We start from the raw sequence: 16,268 nt of genomic DNA, 5'->3' as shown, positions 1-16,268 counted from the left end.
CTATCGCCATCACTATCACCATTAAAGATACCATTTTCCGAAGAAGCAACAAAAATTTGCTTCATCTCTGTTTGTTTAATAGCAAACGTTTTAATTAGTGATTTAATTCAGTGTTTTAATATTATTAAGGATTTTTTTAAAACTGTGTTCAACTGATACAACCTGCAAGTGATAATCTGATCAAAAATGAATTCAGCTTCAGTGAAACAAGTTACTGTTACCCATCCTGGAGGGAGTAAAGCTAAACCAACTGCAGGTAAAAAGAAGCACTCTTTGCAAGCTGACCATTTAGATGCTGAGAAAAGATTACAGCAATGCAAAGAGGAAGGCTCAAAGCGACTCGATCTCACAAAATGCAGTATCACAACTCTACCTGGGTCCATCAAGGAATTAACTCACCTTACTGAGCTTTACCTTTACCAGAACAAATTGACAAATTTACCCCACGAGATTGGTTGTCTTGTTAACCTTGAGAAATTAGCTGTTAATGAAAATATTTTGGTTGGATTGCCCGACTCCCTTGTCGATTTAAAACGGATCAAAGTTCTTGATTTGAGACACAACAAACTCAATGAGATTCCTCCAGTTGTTTATCAATTGACTTCATTATCTATTTTGCATCTACGATATAATAGGATAAAAGTGGTTGCTGAGGAAATCGCTAATTTAACCAATTTAACCATCTTGAGTCTTCGGGAGAACAAAATAAGAGAATTACCTGCTGGCATTGGCCGTTTGGTTAATTTAGCAACCCTAGATGCATCAAATAATCACCTTGAACGTTTGCCACCTGAAATTGGTGACTGCACTCAGCTAAATAACCTTGATGTTCAACATAATGAGCTTGCCGATATTCCAGCCACCATTGGTTTTCTAGTGAATTTAACCAGATTAGAATTGAGATATAACAGACTGCAGTCGATTCCAGAATCTCTTAGCAATTGTGTACAAATCACAGAATTTAATATTGAAAATAATGCTCTGTCGTCTCTACCTGATGGCCTCTTGTCTAGTCTGTCAAATTTGACAAGTCTAACCCTTTCTCGGAATCAGTTTTCTTCTTATCCTGCTGGCGGTCCATCTCAATTCTGTAATGTTGATTCGATCAACATGGAGCACAATAGAATTAATCGCATACCTTATGGAATTTTTTCAAAAGCTAAAAATTTGACAAAATTGAATATGAAAGACAATCAATTGACTGCACTTCCTCTTGATATTGGTACCTGGGAAAATATGGTTGAATTAAATCTAGGAACTAATCAATTATCAAATTTACCTGATGATATTGGACGTTTGGAAAACCTTGAAGTTCTCATATTGAGTAATAATACCCTTAAAAAATTACCCTCGACAATAGGACGTCTCAATAGTCTCAAGGTTTTGGATTTGGAAGAGAATAAACTAGAATTGCTTCCCAATGAAATTGGCTCGTTACGTGAATTAAGGAAATTGATATTACAAAGTAATCAGTTGCAAATGTTACCAAGAGCAATTGGACGGCTTTTTAATCTTGAATATTTAAGTGTAGGAGAAAACAATCTGACTTCTATTCCTGTTGAAATCGGTACGTTGGAAAAGTTGGAGACTCTTTATATTAATGATAATCGAAATTTACACAATTTACCCTATGACCTGGCTCTTTGCTCAAGCTTACAAATCATGAGCATCGAGAATTGTCCTCTCTCCGAGATACCTGCTGAAATAGTCAATGGTGGCCCATCACATGTAATCCAATATTTAAGGATGAAAGGCCCATACCGTTCCATGTGAAAGAAGACACAAATTATCTTAAAATGTTTATAAATTTGGTTTCATGCCAATCCACTTTCCTTGTTATTATAGCCATTCCTAAAGCCATCAACCTTTTCTCTCTCACATACACATTTTGAAACAACACAACAAACAAGACACACATTTCACACAAAAATCGCTCATTTGTTGCCAAAATGATCAGTCTTCTTGACAACTTTTAGCCAATTTATTCATCTTTTTTTGTAAACAGTAATCTTCATTGTTATTAATCTATTTTGGTTCTCTCATCCATCCAAAAAAAATGTTAAATCTTGGACCTTCCGATTAATGATTGCTGACGATCGAACCATCATAGACGCTATTAAGCTGAAGAAGAATTGGATCGAGCTGTGGTATTCACAGATTCATAAGTCTATTGATAAAACAGAAAAAAAAAACTCGATTCACGATCATCTCCTTATATTTATTTTACCAGTCGATTTGTTGATTTTAAACCTCAAACTTGGACCTGCCATATTCAATGTCTGAACTTGAATTAAAACTTTGATTGAAGCTTTCTCAAACATTCGAAGTCTTTCTTTATTTTTCGCAATATTTCTGACATTCGAAGCACTCTATGACTCCAAATCATACATTTATGTTCATAATATTGTGTATAGGACGTCAATAATTTAATTTTACTAATTACGAACTTAGTAAAAATTCAATTCCAATCACAGCGGAAGGGTGAAAATAAAAATCGTGAAATATAAAGTTAAATGGCTATGTATAGTAGGTTATAAATATATGTTACTTTGGCTTTTTACTGTCGGGACTTTTGCCTCCTTTGCCTTTCAATAATTTTGCCCTCATACTCGCTGTTTTAGATTCCATCTTGTGTTTTAAAGGCTCGTCTTCTTTAACTTTATCTGCTTTATGTTCGACGTCAGCAAAATTTGTATTATCCTCTGAATTTTCATTTAAATGCAAATTTTGATTTAGATCTAGAACAAAGCAATCGTTCAATGGATCAGCTTCAGCTTCAATGCTGTTCAAATTCTGTTGCGAAGCTTTCTTGACCAAATCCTTTTGAAGCTTATCCTGGGTTATTTTTTTAATCTTTGCAAGAATCTCTGATATTTAAAAAGAAAATTATTTCCATTAAGAAGTTAAAGATTTAATTTAATTTGAATAAACATACTATCTTCCTCCTTTTCGTCTGGTACTGTTAAAATGTCCCATATTTTGTGAGCTTGCTTTGGATGGTTTTCATTAGATGTCGGAAAATATACTTCAACAGATGCAGATCTTTCAACTTTTTTATCCTTAGAGTTGGGTTCGTCTTCCTTGGTTTTAGTCGGTAAATTGATTGTGTGACGTCGATTCTTCGGTTCTTTATCGTCATTTTTATCTTTTGAACTCATGTTATAATATTAGAGCTCATGAATTAGATCAAAAGTAATCGAAGAAAGTAATAGTGAACCATCACGTAAATAAATATTATCTTACACACCAAATAAATAAAATGATATAAAATTAACAATTTGGCTCTTCACATTGGATACTAAATTTTCTCAGTGAGCTCAATTTTGAAGATTACAATTATTTCTCACAATTTGCCACTCAAAATATCTTAAAATCATGGTTGGTTATAAAGGCCTGATGAAATTTGAAAATTTGATCTTTTGATGGTTGGTGAAATAAATCAGTCAAATATTATTTTAAACTTGCATAACAGGTTTTTTTATTTTTGATTCGAGTTTATTCGTGCTTGCGAAGCCAGTTCCGCCTCTCTGGAGAATTATTATGTCCTTTTCTTTGAGTGGTTTACCATTAGTTGGATCAATCATGTCTTTCCGTATTATTCTTTCAATACAATCCAGTGTTACAACATTACCCCTGTGAAATAATAAAATTTAATTTGATGAATCTGGGATGGTCAATTAATCACGAAGAATATAAAACTTACGATGTTTTTAAGACAGCACATGGAACCGAGTTGTTCAAAATATCTCTCGTCACTGGACATAAATATCTTTCCTAGAAAGTGATCAGAAACGCATTGATTCAAATTATTAGAAGTGTCTCAAATTCATGCGAAGATTGAAAATATTGTATAACTGATTGTACTTGTCAGTTTATCTAACGATTATATTGAATGCTGGTATTTCCGCAAGAATTTCAATGTGAGTCGCATTTCATGAAAATTTTTCAGTTCACCAAGCGATTGTCTAATGCCTCAAATTCGAGGTTTTAATCAAAAACATTCATTCAGATAGAATATTCAGTATCAATAATAATTAATCAACTAACCTGCTTAGCGATCAGTTGCTCTCGAGTTAAGCTTGGGTCTACTGGAGTAAAATTTACTGGAATAAGATCTTTGGCCTTCAATGGTTTACCACTCATTGGACATCTAATCGTTGTATCTGGTGCCTTAAGTGGATCTTTACTTTCATCTTTAGGAGTCAGTGATGGAATCCAGAAGCTAGGTAATTTTTTCTCGAGTCCTTTAGCCATATTAGAAACTGACTTTTCACTTGATGGTCCAGGCTTAGAAATATCATTCGATGTTGAACTACCGTTTAGAGTTGAAGGATTGATTAATCCTCTCTCCATGTTTGAAAATTTTTCTGCTTTGGTTTGCTCCTCAGCTTCAGCAAGTTCAGCCATTTCCATTTCATGTTTCTTCTTATCTTTTTCATATTGTTTCAATTTCCTTGCAATTTCAGCTTTTTTGTGAATTATATATTCTAAAACCGCTTCTTTGTCAAATAGGAAGCCTTCAGGTCTACATAAAATAATAATGAAAATTAGAATAGATTGATTTGTAAACAACGTACCAACTTACGTAACAACTGGATAACGACATGGCTGAAGGGTCAGACAGCAAGCATCAAAGTCACCAACAGAATCTTTAGCTAATCGTTCCTTGATTGTTCCATAGCCACTGTTCTGTGTATCCCTTTGTCTTTCATGATAAGTATAACAAGCAGATGCTGTATTGTTTCTTGCGTGTCGAGTCATTCCAGCTTTCTATCTGTTTTTTTATCTATCTTTCTATTTCACACTGACCAGTAGATGATCAGAACCAGTAGTTTACTTATCTCACTGTAAAATGTTGTAATTATCAGAAGGGGCCAAAACTCCGATGAATTGTTGATGTATCAGATAAACTAAAATGAGGAACAGAAATGACGCTGAAACTAGCAACCAAAAGAAAATAATGTGATCATGCATTTGTGAAACTCATTCAAGATGGTTTAAAATTAATTAATGTCACTGATTGATACAGAATTGGCCTAGAAAATTTAAAAACAAACTCAGTTAGATACAGGTTGTAAAGAAAGTTTTGCCAAAACTGTTTTGACAAGTAAGGCCAGCCCACTTCATTGCGCAGAGATCCTTTTTGGTTTGTGTACTAGAGATACGTCGGTTACAGGCTAGTTTGGTTAGTATAACCAGTAACTGTGGTTCTTTCACCCCCAGTTACAAATAACCGGTTACTTGCTGGTTACAAATTTCTTACCGCCAAATTCAAAAATAAAAAGTTTGATTTTTCATCTTTTATCAGCGCCATCTATTAATGTATTTAGAAATCTATTGTTTACTTTCTTTTCAAATTTCCCTCTCAATGTGACCAGCAAGTAACCGGTTATTTTGTAACCGGTTATAGTAACTGGTTATAGTAAACATACTTGGTTACTTTTCTCCCCCACTAACCAAGTAACCGGTTACCAGTAAACAACTGGTCTCTATTGTGTACAGTAAAGTACCAGATAATGACAGTAACTTGAAATAGCTTATTCGTACTATTCGCCGAGCAGTGAATTAATAAAATACAGATTTGATTTAATCCCTCCTTAATTAGGGACCATTGACAAATTTACTGTCATTATCTGATATTTAACTGTATTTTATTTTATTTTTTAGAACATTTGCATCATTAAAAGACAGAAATTTCATGCAAGTATAATTTCATTGAAAAATCCAGCAGAAAAACACAAATTCTCTATTACAGTACTTTCACGCACAAGTTGCATTTTATAAGCGCCGTCTAATGTATTATCAATGGTATACTTAAGCATCTTACTTATAGTAGACGGCGCTTATCAAAATGCAACTTACGCGTGAAAGTACTGTAACAAATATACATTTAGCATAGTAAGTAATTAAAGTATATGATTACTCTGGTCTTAAAATTTGCATATTTTTACTATATTCATAACAATTTTGTGTGCTTTCATACAATAAAAACAAATACGATATTTAACATACCTTTATCGGCACGTTAAACAATCATCATTTATAGTAAACCCTTGGTTTTTTATTGCAAAAAGGAGACATCTATGGACAAAAAATTAAAAAACAGAATTGTTTGTTTACATGCTGGATGGCAAAGCAATGGTAAGCATTACTTTGAAATTTGTGTCTGTTTTTTGTGATTTTATTGTTCATTATGGCTACCCTATAAACGCCAACAACATAATATTGATGGCCAAAGAAATTGGAAATGAAATAAATGTTGATGGGTTTTCTGGTGGTGGAAAAATCGAGCGTTTACTATATATCAGTAGAAAAGCATTAATGCTACTATAATAGTAAAATTTATAAACCCCAAATAAAATATAGAAAAAATGTAAAAAAAGGATAATGGATTTAAATAAAAATTATGACTTTTTTAATATTTAATTAAATCTATTTCGTATATAATATCAAAATTTTCAATTAAAAGTCATTTTTTTAAATAAATGTCTGGACTTTCACCTCCTCTGCCTTGTAATAATTGCCTCCTTATATTCATTGTTTTCGACTCCATCTTTTGTTTCAAAGACTCTTTTTCTTTCACTTTATCTTCTCTTCGTCCCACCAAATCATTGTTTAGCTTATCCTGGGTTATTTTGTCAATCTTTGCTAGAATCTCTGTTATAGAAAGAGAAAGTTATTTTAATAAAGAGTTGGAGATTTAATTTAATTTCTATATACATACTTTTGTTTCTGATTGTATTGTTTCTCGCGTCTTGATCCATGTCAGCTTTCGATCTGTTTGTTTATCTATCTTGCTATTCAGATTCACCTAAACCAGTAGCTAACCAGAACCAATAGCTAACTTATCTTAATGAAAAGAAGGGGCGTTGTACAAATAAACGTTGTAATTATTTGAAGGGCCAGAACTACAATAAATCGTTGATGTATTAGATCAACAAAAATACAGAAGAGAAATGCGATTTACAGGAAATACTAGCATTATCAGTCTCATGTCATTTTCAAAAAGTGTATTTGTGGCTTATAACTTTGTAAGCTTTTGATCAAACATCGAATCAAGATTATTATCAGCCAATTTAAAGATTGCTTTAACTTAATGAAGATTAAGATGACGATTATTTTCATTTTCATAATGATGCTCATATCTGAGAAATTCATAACTCTCTGTGATGTCAACACTACCATTGGTATCGTCATCTAGCTTATGATGGAGGCATTGATAGCTTCAAATCCTGATTTTCACCCAATTCTTGACAGTTTAAATCTAAATCCTTGTGTTTAATGCAATTCATCTTGTATTCTTACAAGTTTGTTAGCTCTTACCCCTTAATTTTAATGCAAAGATTCTTATTTGATTCGTATTTCTTATACTAATACAAATAATGCTTGGTTTTTAGCTAGTCAAAAATAATTCGATTGCACAGTAAATTACAATTTTAATTATTAGCGTTGTTGATTGCATAAAATGATTGTCTAAATTGAAATTAAAAAAAGGTTGAGATCATGATTAGAGTAACGCATGTAGAAATATCAAGTTATCGTTAACATGATAGGCAAAGCTGAGATCAGTCATAATCATATTTTCCCTCTTTTTCTTGGATTAACAGCACGGTTGATGATAATAATACTGAATCCAATCATGAGCATAATCAATTTAAAGCAGTTGGTGCATCATCAATATAATAGCAGCATAAGCGAATGAGAAGAGGGCATGACAAATGTAGATAGTCCAAAGATACGATGAGTAGCCGAGACCAAATTCAGTTTCTTTTATACATAAGCCAATCATAATTCCAATTTCAAGCAACATGAACATTCCAAATCCGAAAGGAATAAAAAAATTTTCAATGGTTCGCCCAAAGATCGCCATAAACAATACTCCAAGGCAGACAGCCATATAAACATATAAAGGTATTTTCATCTTGTGTTTAACCCAACTAACGTAGTTTGAGCTTATCGTCACATTACTAGGAAGGACAATCAATGGAACAGCTGGTAAAATTTCAGAAATCAAGGAAGAATTAGTTAACCCAATTGTATATGGTGTGGTTACTGAGGAGGTTCCATTGGTTGAATGGGTCTCGTTGGTTCCAGGATCGTCGGTTATTGAATCAGTTTTAAGTTGATTAATATCACAGAGAGTAATAACACCTGAAGCTACAACGAAAACAACAAAAGCATATTTCAGCGTTAAAAATGTAAGGCTTCGTCGCTGTAATTGGGAATGTTTATTGTAACCATGATTCTTCTTGATTAATGGACGTCGTTGAGGTTGACCAATTATTGGTGAAAAAGTTAACAGCTCAGTCTCTTGATACACTTGAGGATTCATCTTGTTAATTGGTCGGATACGATCACAGCTAATATCAAAGGATCCCATCTGAGTGGATCAAAATTAGTCCAGATAGCAGCTATCTGTACACTGGTAACTAAAATTTATTCCGATTAATAGCAATAAATTTGAAACAATTTGTTCGGACGGATAAGTTGAAGTTCAATCCATAACTGGACAGATCAGTAGAGTATCATATCGGCTAATCCTGTCTACCTCTCGAGTCAAGTTCAATACTTTTGCACAAGTCTCGACATTACCATTTTATGCTGATTGATTGTTTGGATGACAATGAATCAAGATAGGGAAAATAGAAAGCAAAAAATGTTAATTGAAAGAAATAGTCGGGATAAACAGGAGGAAAAAGAAATGAAGATCACATGAAAAACGAAAAAAAAGGTTTCCTTTTTACCTCTTGAATTTGACTTTTTGTTAACACAGATTTAAAAAAAGTAACCAATTTTTGTTTCCCTCATTCAATGTTTCATGATGAACATGGAAATGAAACAAAAAATAGAAGCAAAGGGGAAAGGAAGGAAAGAGAGGCTAAAGAATGGTTATCGACTGAACTAGTAACAGTGATCGATAATCTGAGTTAGCATGGTTTCCTAAAGATGTCATCCTAAAGTTGACTACTTTACTCATGATAGATTACATTTTAACGTAAACCATGTAAATTGTGATCTCATTTTCTGGTTACACTTTTAAAAAACCAGCGAAACTCATTTTATAATTAAACTAATTCATATTGGTCTAAATATTAACAACTATTTGACTGACCAATTTAGCAACTGAACTATTAAAAAAAATAAAGAAAAAGCATTGATTAATTAGCAAAATGAACAATTGTAATATACGATTAAATGAATAATAAAAACTAAATTCGATGTTTTGCACCCAACATCAGTGAACAAAATTTTATTGATTAGTGAAACTGAGAAAGTACCAGTTTAGGCGCCTTCCCTTGCTAGAGTTTTTAAGATGCGAAATGTTAAAATTGATTGACAAGTCACATATTCTGGACATTAAGCTAAGGCTACTTAAATCGCCTTATTTTGTTGAAATGCCATTTTATCTTGATATTTTGGAAGCACTCGATAAACCAGAAACAATATTTCAAGTTGATTCCAATAATTATTGTCTCAATACATATCAGGTTTTGCATTTCATTTCATTGGACTCATGGAAAAAATTATTACTTCAAGTTCAAGGGTAAAATAAATTAAAGAGAAGTAATCAGCTATTTAATTTAATATAACAAATATTTAAATATACCTGCAAAAAAAGCTTGTTTACTCGATCTCGTACATTTGCAATAAAATATCGACAACAAATGCCTTTAGCATGCGATTCTCTCTGAATTTATGAGATGACCTGATGCAGCGTTGACCATTCATTTAAAATATAACTTAAAGCATTGAATTGAAAAATTAGTACTCATACACCAACATGGTGCATGAGTACTAATTTTGTTGGAGGTCACATGATTTTAATGGGATTGTGCTAATCACACAGCTTCATTGATATAATTTTGATACATGATAATGATAACTCAGTTCACATGAATTTTATACACTCATGTATCACATTGACAGTATTTTCATTTTAATCAGTCTCGATCACAAGATTGAGATATATTAATTAAAGCTATCAAGTTATTATGAACAAGATTGAATCATCATTTATGTTGTTTTGTTTTTCATTGAGTCTGGTTTCTCTGTTAGGTAATAAAAGGATGATTCCCTTTAAAATTTTAATCTAATTTTTACTTTATTCACTCAACACTCGAAGTTGAAACTTAAATTAGTGTGATTAATACGTGCTGCCTAATATGTTTGCAATAAAAGTGTGAATGATATTAAAATGATAACTTAGAACAATTGGATTCATCTCTTGCCATATCTGAATGCGGTCTGAATGATTTGATTCAATCTCAACTAGATTGTTGCTATTAATAGTTTACGCGAAGACTTCATTGCTTCAAGTCACAATGCTACAAAAATGATATCGATGTAAATTGCATTACTAAATAAAGCCATCTGAATTGAGCTTTGTGCCATTGTTTATATCTTTGGCTAAAATCCATTATAATCAACTTGAACTTGATAAGATTCATTATTTATCCATTTAATTATGATAGATACATTATATGTTTGTATCATTTATCTGGGCAAAAAATATAAAATTGCTGCAAAACTCTATTTAGATGTTATTATTTATTAACACTTCAGACAGTTATTATTTGCAGTGAAACACTCGTTTATGTAATAATGTTTTTCATTGATTCATATGTTAGTCCAACTTTACTTAAATTTTTTTATGGATTAGTGACTCTATCCGTGGTCAATTATGTCATCAATTTTGTGCAACGAGTCCGTAAACTACCTCCTGGACCATGGGGACTACCGATTGTTGGGTACTTTCCTTTCATTAGACGAGATGCTTACAAACAGATGACGGAGTTGGCTGCAAAATATGGACCAGTTTTCAGTTTCAAGTGTGGCCAGTTTGATGTTGTTGTTATTAACCAATGGAAGTTTATTAAAGAGGCTTTGGCGAATGAACATTTGCTTGGTCGACCTAAAGAGACTTTTTTGCCTGGTGTCATTGAACATGCCTCATTAATCGAAATGACTGGTGAACCTTGGAGGCAACAACGACGAGTTACTTTAACTACACTTCGAGATGTTGGCTTAGGGAAGAGAGAAACGGAAGATTCGATTAGAGACGAAATTAAATCTTTTACTGAATTAATCAAATCTTTTGAAGGCAAACCAATATCAATGCTTCACAGACTATCATTGAGTGTATCAAACAATATATCAACTCTTTTACTTGGACATAAACACTCTTATGATGATCCTGTTGCCACCAATATGGAAAGTTTGTTTTTCAAAGTAAATGAAATGTTACGTTTCTTCAATATCACATCATTTCTGCCAGCAGTCGCGCGCTTGATTATTAAATTGAATCTTTCCGGTTTACGCGAAATTAATTCTTCATTCAACGGCTTCGAATCTTATATTAATGATGAGGTTAATGAGCACCGAAAAAAAGACATCGATGACAAAGAAATAAAAGATTACTTTGATGGATTCCTTCATGAAATGTCCAAAAGACAAAACGAAAAGGATTCAACTTTCAATTTGAATACTTTGAAACGGAACGGGACCTTATTTTACACTGCTGGCTCTGACACCATTTCAAATACACTCAAATGGATGATGTTGTATCTGGTCAAGTATCCTGAATACCAGGTTAAGCTACGAGATGAAATTAAACAGACCATTGGATTAAATAGACAACCAGAAAATGTGGATCGACAACAAATGCCTTTAACAATGGCATTCATCTACGAAACCTTGCGATTCTCTTCATTAGTTCCCCTCAATCTAATGAGAAGAGCAACTGAAGATACCAAAGTTGGAGGCTATTCAATACCCAAAGATAGTTTTGTTACATTCAACTTCTGGTCAGTCCATTATGATCCAAATTTATGGGATAAGCCTGAGCAATTCAAACCTGAACGGTTTCTTAACGAAGACAAATCTAAAGCCATCAAACCACCTTATCTGCTTGCATTCAGTAGCGGAAAAAGAGTTTGTCCTGGAGAAAGTTTTGCTTATCTTCAGTTATTCTTGTATCTTGTGTCCTTTTTACAGCAATTTGAAATAACAGCAGAACCAGGAAAAGATATTTCATTAGAAGGGATTCACCATTTTCTGTTTTTACCCAAAACTTTACCCGATTTCGTTTTCAAAACTGCTGACCAAACAATTTAAAAAAGATGCCACTAAATTATGGAAGGAGAGGAACCCAATCGTGCCGAGTTGTCATTTTGATAGCATCAACATTTAATAGCAAACGTATTGTAAAGATATTCACTTTCAATGAAATAAATTGAATAGTTTTGCGTTTAATGCTTATGTAATTTATTAAAAATGACTCTCGGTGATACAGATCACTATTTTAATTGTGATGAAAACAAGTCCACATTGATTTTTTGCAAAGTTAAGATATTTGAGAGTAACTGACAGCATTTGAAAATGCATAAATATGCTTGACCACACACTAGCTTAACAAAAAGTTTGTTAGTATTAATAAAAAGACAAACTGACACAAATACTGAAAAATAAACGGACAAAAGCGGGTAAATATTAGTTAAGCTCAAATTTGAATTTTCTAAGTTTGTAGGGACATAAAAATTGAGTGCATTTTTGCGATTTAAAAATTTAGCTGGGCCATAGTTTTTGAGGAAATCGAAATCAAATTTGAAAATTCGATCGCCCTTTGTACAATACTGGAAGCAGATTTTTCAATGAAACTCATTTACCTGATGTGTCTTCTAATAAAAAACAAGGAAATGTATTCATTATGAGAAATAGAACTTTTATTTTTCCGTAAAACAGATCAGTTCGATTTTCAGGTAAACCGATCACATTCTATGACCGTAAGTGTTAGCGAGCTGAAACTTATTATTTGTCCACAAAAATTGTTGGATTATCACATGCATTGAATACTTTTAACAATTTAACAACAGTTCTCTTGTTTTTGGCCATTTGACTTAAAACTTCGAGACTCAATATTTCGAGAATGTTGGTACCTACAGTCGTTATTCTTTCGTCAAACATTAGATTTTATTATGGTCTATAACATTATATGATATGATATCGAATAAAATCTGAACTAACTCTTTTAATAACCAATATCCGTCTAGCCAAAAAGATTTGTGTTTAGCTTTATAAATCAAGTCTCAAATCTGAAAACATAAGTAATAAAATGCTGTAACTTTTTCTGTAGAATCTTGAACAGTTTGAAATATCAATATAATATATCCCATCTTAAAATCTATTATTTGATCAGAAGATGATGAATCTAAAAGATACCATTCTCGGAATATTGAGGCTCAAAGTTTTTAGGCAAAAGGCCAAAATCAAGAGAACTGGCGATAAATTGAAAAAATTAATTGATCCATGTTTTGCACAAACAATTTTCATGGACAGATAATAAGTTTGAGCTTGCTAACTAATAAGGTCACAGAATGGTCTCGGTTTAATTGGAAATTGCACTTGATCTGTTTTATAGACACGGGAAATGTTATGTTTCAAAAAAAGACCATTTTCTGGTTTGTCATCAAAAGTTTTATTAGCAAAATAAGTTTCATGGAAAAATCTGCTTTCATAGCTGAACAAAAGACGATCGAAGTTCCAAATTTGACCTCGATTCTCTAGAAAACTGTCCATCGGAGGAATCTTTTAATAACACCAATGGACTCAGTTTTCATTTCCCTAATAATCAACCAAGTTTCAACTCTTTACTCAAATTTTCGCGTCTTTTGCAACACTTTTTGCAAAACGTCTGCAAGTTTAACCAGAAAATTGGTTTATTAGCCAAGAAATGGGTTAAAATTAGTTTTGTTTGGTTAATATGCTATTGCTCGCCCATTTACAACCCAAATATCATAAACAAAATGCGCTGATGTAAATTTTTTGAGTCGAATTGAATTATTCATTAGTATAGAGATCTGTTCCCATAATTTTACAAACGTTTACGTCTCGATATTGTCTGCTTGTTGCGCTTATCGCGCTGTAGTCTACGTTTCTTCACCATTTTATTAGAAAATGAGTTTCTCGAGATCGTGAATATCAAGAAAGTTATGGAAATTTTATGGTTAGGCATAAAAATGTGGGTTACGCTTCTGGTCAATCAGTCGGTGCAAAGGCACCACCAACTGTTAACTACATTCTGCAAAGTAATTTTATTCATAATTCACGATAAGCCATTAAAATTTACAAGACATTTTTCAGGCAACTCATGATGAACAGCTCGATAATTCTGTATGTTGGTGGGCGATTTAAATTTTTGTTATAAGAGAAACAAACAGTTAGACAGCGTGATCAACAGGGTTAACAATAACACAGTTTAAAAAAGTAAAAAAGCGTGAAATCATTATTTTTAATCGATGCTCTTGAAAATAAAATTTTGTAAACTTTTTTGTTTCTTAAGGAAAAGATGAACTCCTTCCAATGAAACATCTTTACCTGGTTCAGCTGCGATCTCAAATTGCTGTAAAAAGGATACCAGATACAAGAATAACTGAAGATATGCAAAACTCTCTCCAGGACAAACTCTTTTTCCGCTACTGAATGCGATCAAATAAGGAGGTTTAATAGCTTTAGATTTATCTTCATTGAGGAATCTTTCAGGCTTGAATAATTCAGGATTATCCCATAAATCTGGATCATAATGGACTGACCAGAAATTAAATATAACAAGACTGTCTTTGGGTATTGAATAGCCTCCGACTTTGGTATCTTCAGTTGCTCTTCTTAACAAATTAAGTGGGACTATTGAAGAGAATCGCAAGGTTTCGTAAATGAAAGCCATTGTTAAAGGCATTTGTTGTCGATCGATATTTTCTGGTTGTCTATTCAATCCAATAGTTTGTTTAATTTCATCTCGTAGCTTAATCTGGTATTCAGGATACTTGACCAGATACAACATCATCCATTTGAGAGTATTTGAAATGGTGTCCGATCCAGCGAAGTAAAATATGGCTACATTTCGTTCTAAAACATCTAAATTGAAATTTGAATCCTTTTCGTTTTGTCTTTTGGACATTTCGACGAGGAATCCATCGATGTAATCTTTTATTTGGTTGTCTTCAGCATCTCGATTTCGATGTTCATTAACTTCATTAAGAATATGAACAATGAATTTTTTGTACAAAGACTCAATTTTTGCCAAACTAAAAAGCTTAAATTTGACCATTAAGATTGCGATGGTGGGCAAAAATTTCCCAGCGCCGAAATACGGAAACAGACCATTAAATTTCGCAATCAAACTTTCCATATCCAGAGACACAGGATCATCATAAGCATATTTGTGTCCAAATACGAGCTTTGATATATTGTTTGAAACACTCAAGGATAGTCTATCCGATATTGATATTGGTTTTCCTTCAAAAGATTTGATTAATTTGGTAAATGATTTGACTTCGTCTCTAATCGAATCTTCCATTTCACTCTTTCCTAAGCCAACATCTCGAAGTGTAGTTAACGCAACTCGCCTCTGTTCCTTCCATTGTTCACCGGACATTTCGACTAATGAAGAGACTTCGGCTATACCAGGCAAAAAAGTCTCTTTAGGTCGACCAAGTAAGTGTTCATTTGCCAAAGCTTCTTTAATAAACTTCCATTGATTGATGACAACAACATCAAACTGGCCACACTTGAAACTGAAAACTGGTCCATATTTTGCTGCCAACTCAGTCATCTGATTGTAAGCATTTTGTCCAATGAAGGGTAAGTACCCAACGATCGGTAGTCCCCATGGTCCAGGGGGTAAGGCACGAACTCTTATAACAAATTTAATAACATAATTGACCACAAATAGAGCCACTAATCCATAAAAAAATTTAAGTAAAGTTTGGTTAACACAGCAGCCTTCAAAAAGCATCGTAATTCAAATACTAAGTGTTTCAAGTAAATAAAATTTTATACAAAGATTGTTTAGCCTTGAATCATCTGTAATGAACCATTCCAATTGGCAGACAAAAATTGTTGTTGATGCATCTTGATCTATCATTACTTGTCCTTGTTATTCAAGTAGCAAAATATTAATAACTTGATGTTGTTGAAGAAAACTTGAAACGTGGAAGAAATGAGACTTAATTGAAGATTTGATTCAACTTAATTCAATCTTAATGAATTTGATATTGTTTTAATTGCAATTTTCTAGTTTATCGAAAATTACGAAACATGAAAAAGGTTCATCTGAATATTTACCACTCTCAGGCAGTTTGTGAAACACTCGGGAAATTCCCGATCGCTTGAATATTGCATTTAGTGCTAAGAGACGCAAATTAAAGTTAGCAATAGACTACAATTCACAATTATTAATAAAAAGACACAATCAGCTCAATTGTCACATTTAT

The 16,268-nt window shown here is 32.8% G+C and overlaps 6 protein-coding genes across 7 annotated transcripts; 2 read left to right on the top strand and 4 right to left on the bottom strand.

Moving 5' to 3' along the window:
* The first annotated feature begins 86 nt into the window (after positions 1 to 86).
* On the top strand, positions 87 to 2,318 carry Sur-8 (leucine-rich repeat protein shoc-2). The gene has a single exon (XM_015936403.3). It carries the CDS (start codon positions 187 to 189, stop codon positions 1,771 to 1,773), a length of 1,587 nt encoding a protein of 528 aa, XP_015791889.1. The 5' UTR covers positions 87 to 186; the 3' UTR covers positions 1,774 to 2,318.
* A 93-nt stretch (positions 2,319 to 2,411) lies between these two features.
* Positions 2,412 to 3,301, bottom strand: LOC149094812 (uncharacterized). The gene is made up of 2 exons (XM_089269465.1): positions 2,936 to 3,301; positions 2,412 to 2,867 (listed from the first exon to the last, which is right to left on the bottom strand). The coding sequence occupies exons 1-2, from the start codon at positions 3,156 to 3,158 to the stop codon at positions 2,545 to 2,547; spliced, it is 546 nt and encodes a 181-aa protein (XP_089125591.1). The 5' UTR covers positions 3,159 to 3,301; the 3' UTR covers positions 2,412 to 2,544.
* A 152-nt stretch (positions 3,302 to 3,453) lies between these two features.
* On the bottom strand, positions 3,454 to 5,064 carry LOC107368557 (nitric oxide synthase-interacting protein). Its single transcript, XM_015936405.3, has 4 exons — positions 4,586 to 5,064; positions 4,048 to 4,525; positions 3,704 to 3,774; positions 3,454 to 3,633 (listed from the first exon to the last, which is right to left on the bottom strand). The coding sequence occupies exons 1-4, from the start codon at positions 4,759 to 4,761 to the stop codon at positions 3,456 to 3,458; spliced, it is 903 nt and encodes a 300-aa protein (XP_015791891.1). The 5' UTR covers positions 4,762 to 5,064; the 3' UTR covers positions 3,454 to 3,455.
* A 1,329-nt stretch (positions 5,065 to 6,393) lies between these two features.
* Positions 6,394 to 8,975, bottom strand: LOC149094811 (uncharacterized). Of its 2 annotated transcripts, XM_089269453.1 has the most exons (3): positions 8,745 to 8,975; positions 6,725 to 8,601; positions 6,394 to 6,657 (listed from the first exon to the last, which is right to left on the bottom strand). In XM_089269453.1, exon 2 carries the CDS (start codon positions 8,378 to 8,380, stop codon positions 7,655 to 7,657), a length of 726 nt encoding a protein of 241 aa, XP_089125579.1. In that variant the 5' UTR covers positions 8,381 to 8,601; positions 8,745 to 8,975; the 3' UTR covers positions 6,394 to 6,657; positions 6,725 to 7,654. The 2 variants fall into 2 exon arrangements, with proteins under 2 accessions (XP_089125579.1, XP_089125577.1); XM_089269451.1 differs by having other exon boundaries at positions 6,725 to 8,975.
* A 1,053-nt stretch (positions 8,976 to 10,028) lies between these two features.
* Positions 10,029 to 12,252, top strand: LOC107368628 (cytochrome P450 18a1). The gene has a single exon (XM_015936494.3). The coding sequence runs from the start codon at positions 10,603 to 10,605 to the stop codon at positions 12,112 to 12,114; it is 1,512 nt and encodes a 503-aa protein (XP_015791980.1). The 5' UTR covers positions 10,029 to 10,602; the 3' UTR covers positions 12,115 to 12,252.
* A 2,011-nt stretch (positions 12,253 to 14,263) lies between these two features.
* Positions 14,264 to 15,795, bottom strand: LOC107368633 (cytochrome P450 18a1). Its single transcript, XM_015936501.3, has one exon. The coding sequence runs from the start codon at positions 15,788 to 15,790 to the stop codon at positions 14,288 to 14,290; it is 1,503 nt and encodes a 500-aa protein (XP_015791987.1). The 5' UTR covers positions 15,791 to 15,795; the 3' UTR covers positions 14,264 to 14,287.
* Between the last annotated feature and the right edge of the window lie 473 nt (positions 15,796 to 16,268).

The sequence above is a fragment of the Tetranychus urticae genome, chromosome 1 (assembly GCF_039701765.1).
Source record: "Tetranychus urticae isolate SD_2017Ah chromosome 1, NJAU_TeUrti_SD_1.0, whole genome shotgun sequence".
In the NCBI taxonomy this organism is placed as follows: domain Eukaryota; kingdom Metazoa; phylum Arthropoda; class Arachnida; order Trombidiformes; family Tetranychidae; genus Tetranychus; species Tetranychus urticae.
The sequence above is the reverse complement of the archived record's forward strand: the minus strand, read 5'-3'. Positions and strand labels throughout refer to the sequence as shown.

Excerpts from the sequence above, each read along its gene's own strand:
- Sur-8 (XM_015936403.3), top strand. The coding sequence starts at position 187 with ATGAATTCAGCTTCAGTGAAACAAGTTACTGTTACCCATCCTGGAGGG.
- LOC149094812 (XM_089269465.1), bottom strand. The coding sequence starts at position 3,158 with ATGAGTTCAAAAGATAAAAATGACGATAAAGAACCGAAGAATCGACGT. Across the intron at positions 2,868-2,935 it reads AGACGAAAAGGAGGAAGATA|AGATTCTTGCAAAGATTAAA; the intron begins GTATGTTTATTC and ends TTTAAATATCAG.
- LOC107368557 (XM_015936405.3), bottom strand. The coding sequence starts at position 4,761 with ATGACTCGACACGCAAGAAACAATACAGCATCTGCTTGTTATACTTAT. Across the intron at positions 4,526-4,585 it reads TGTCGTTATCCAGTTGTTAC|ACCTGAAGGCTTCCTATTTG; the intron begins GTAAGTTGGTAC and ends TATTTTATGTAG. Across the intron at positions 3,634-3,703 it reads TGTGCTGTCTTAAAAACATC|GGGTAATGTTGTAACACTGG; the intron begins GTAAGTTTTATA and ends ATTATTTCACAG.
- LOC149094811 (XM_089269451.1), bottom strand. The coding sequence starts at position 8,380 with ATGGGATCCTTTGATATTAGCTGTGATCGTATCCGACCAATTAACAAG.
- LOC107368628 (XM_015936494.3), top strand. The coding sequence starts at position 10,603 with ATGTTTTTCATTGATTCATATGTTAGTCCAACTTTACTTAAATTTTTT.
- LOC107368633 (XM_015936501.3), bottom strand. The coding sequence starts at position 15,790 with ATGCTTTTTGAAGGCTGCTGTGTTAACCAAACTTTACTTAAATTTTTT.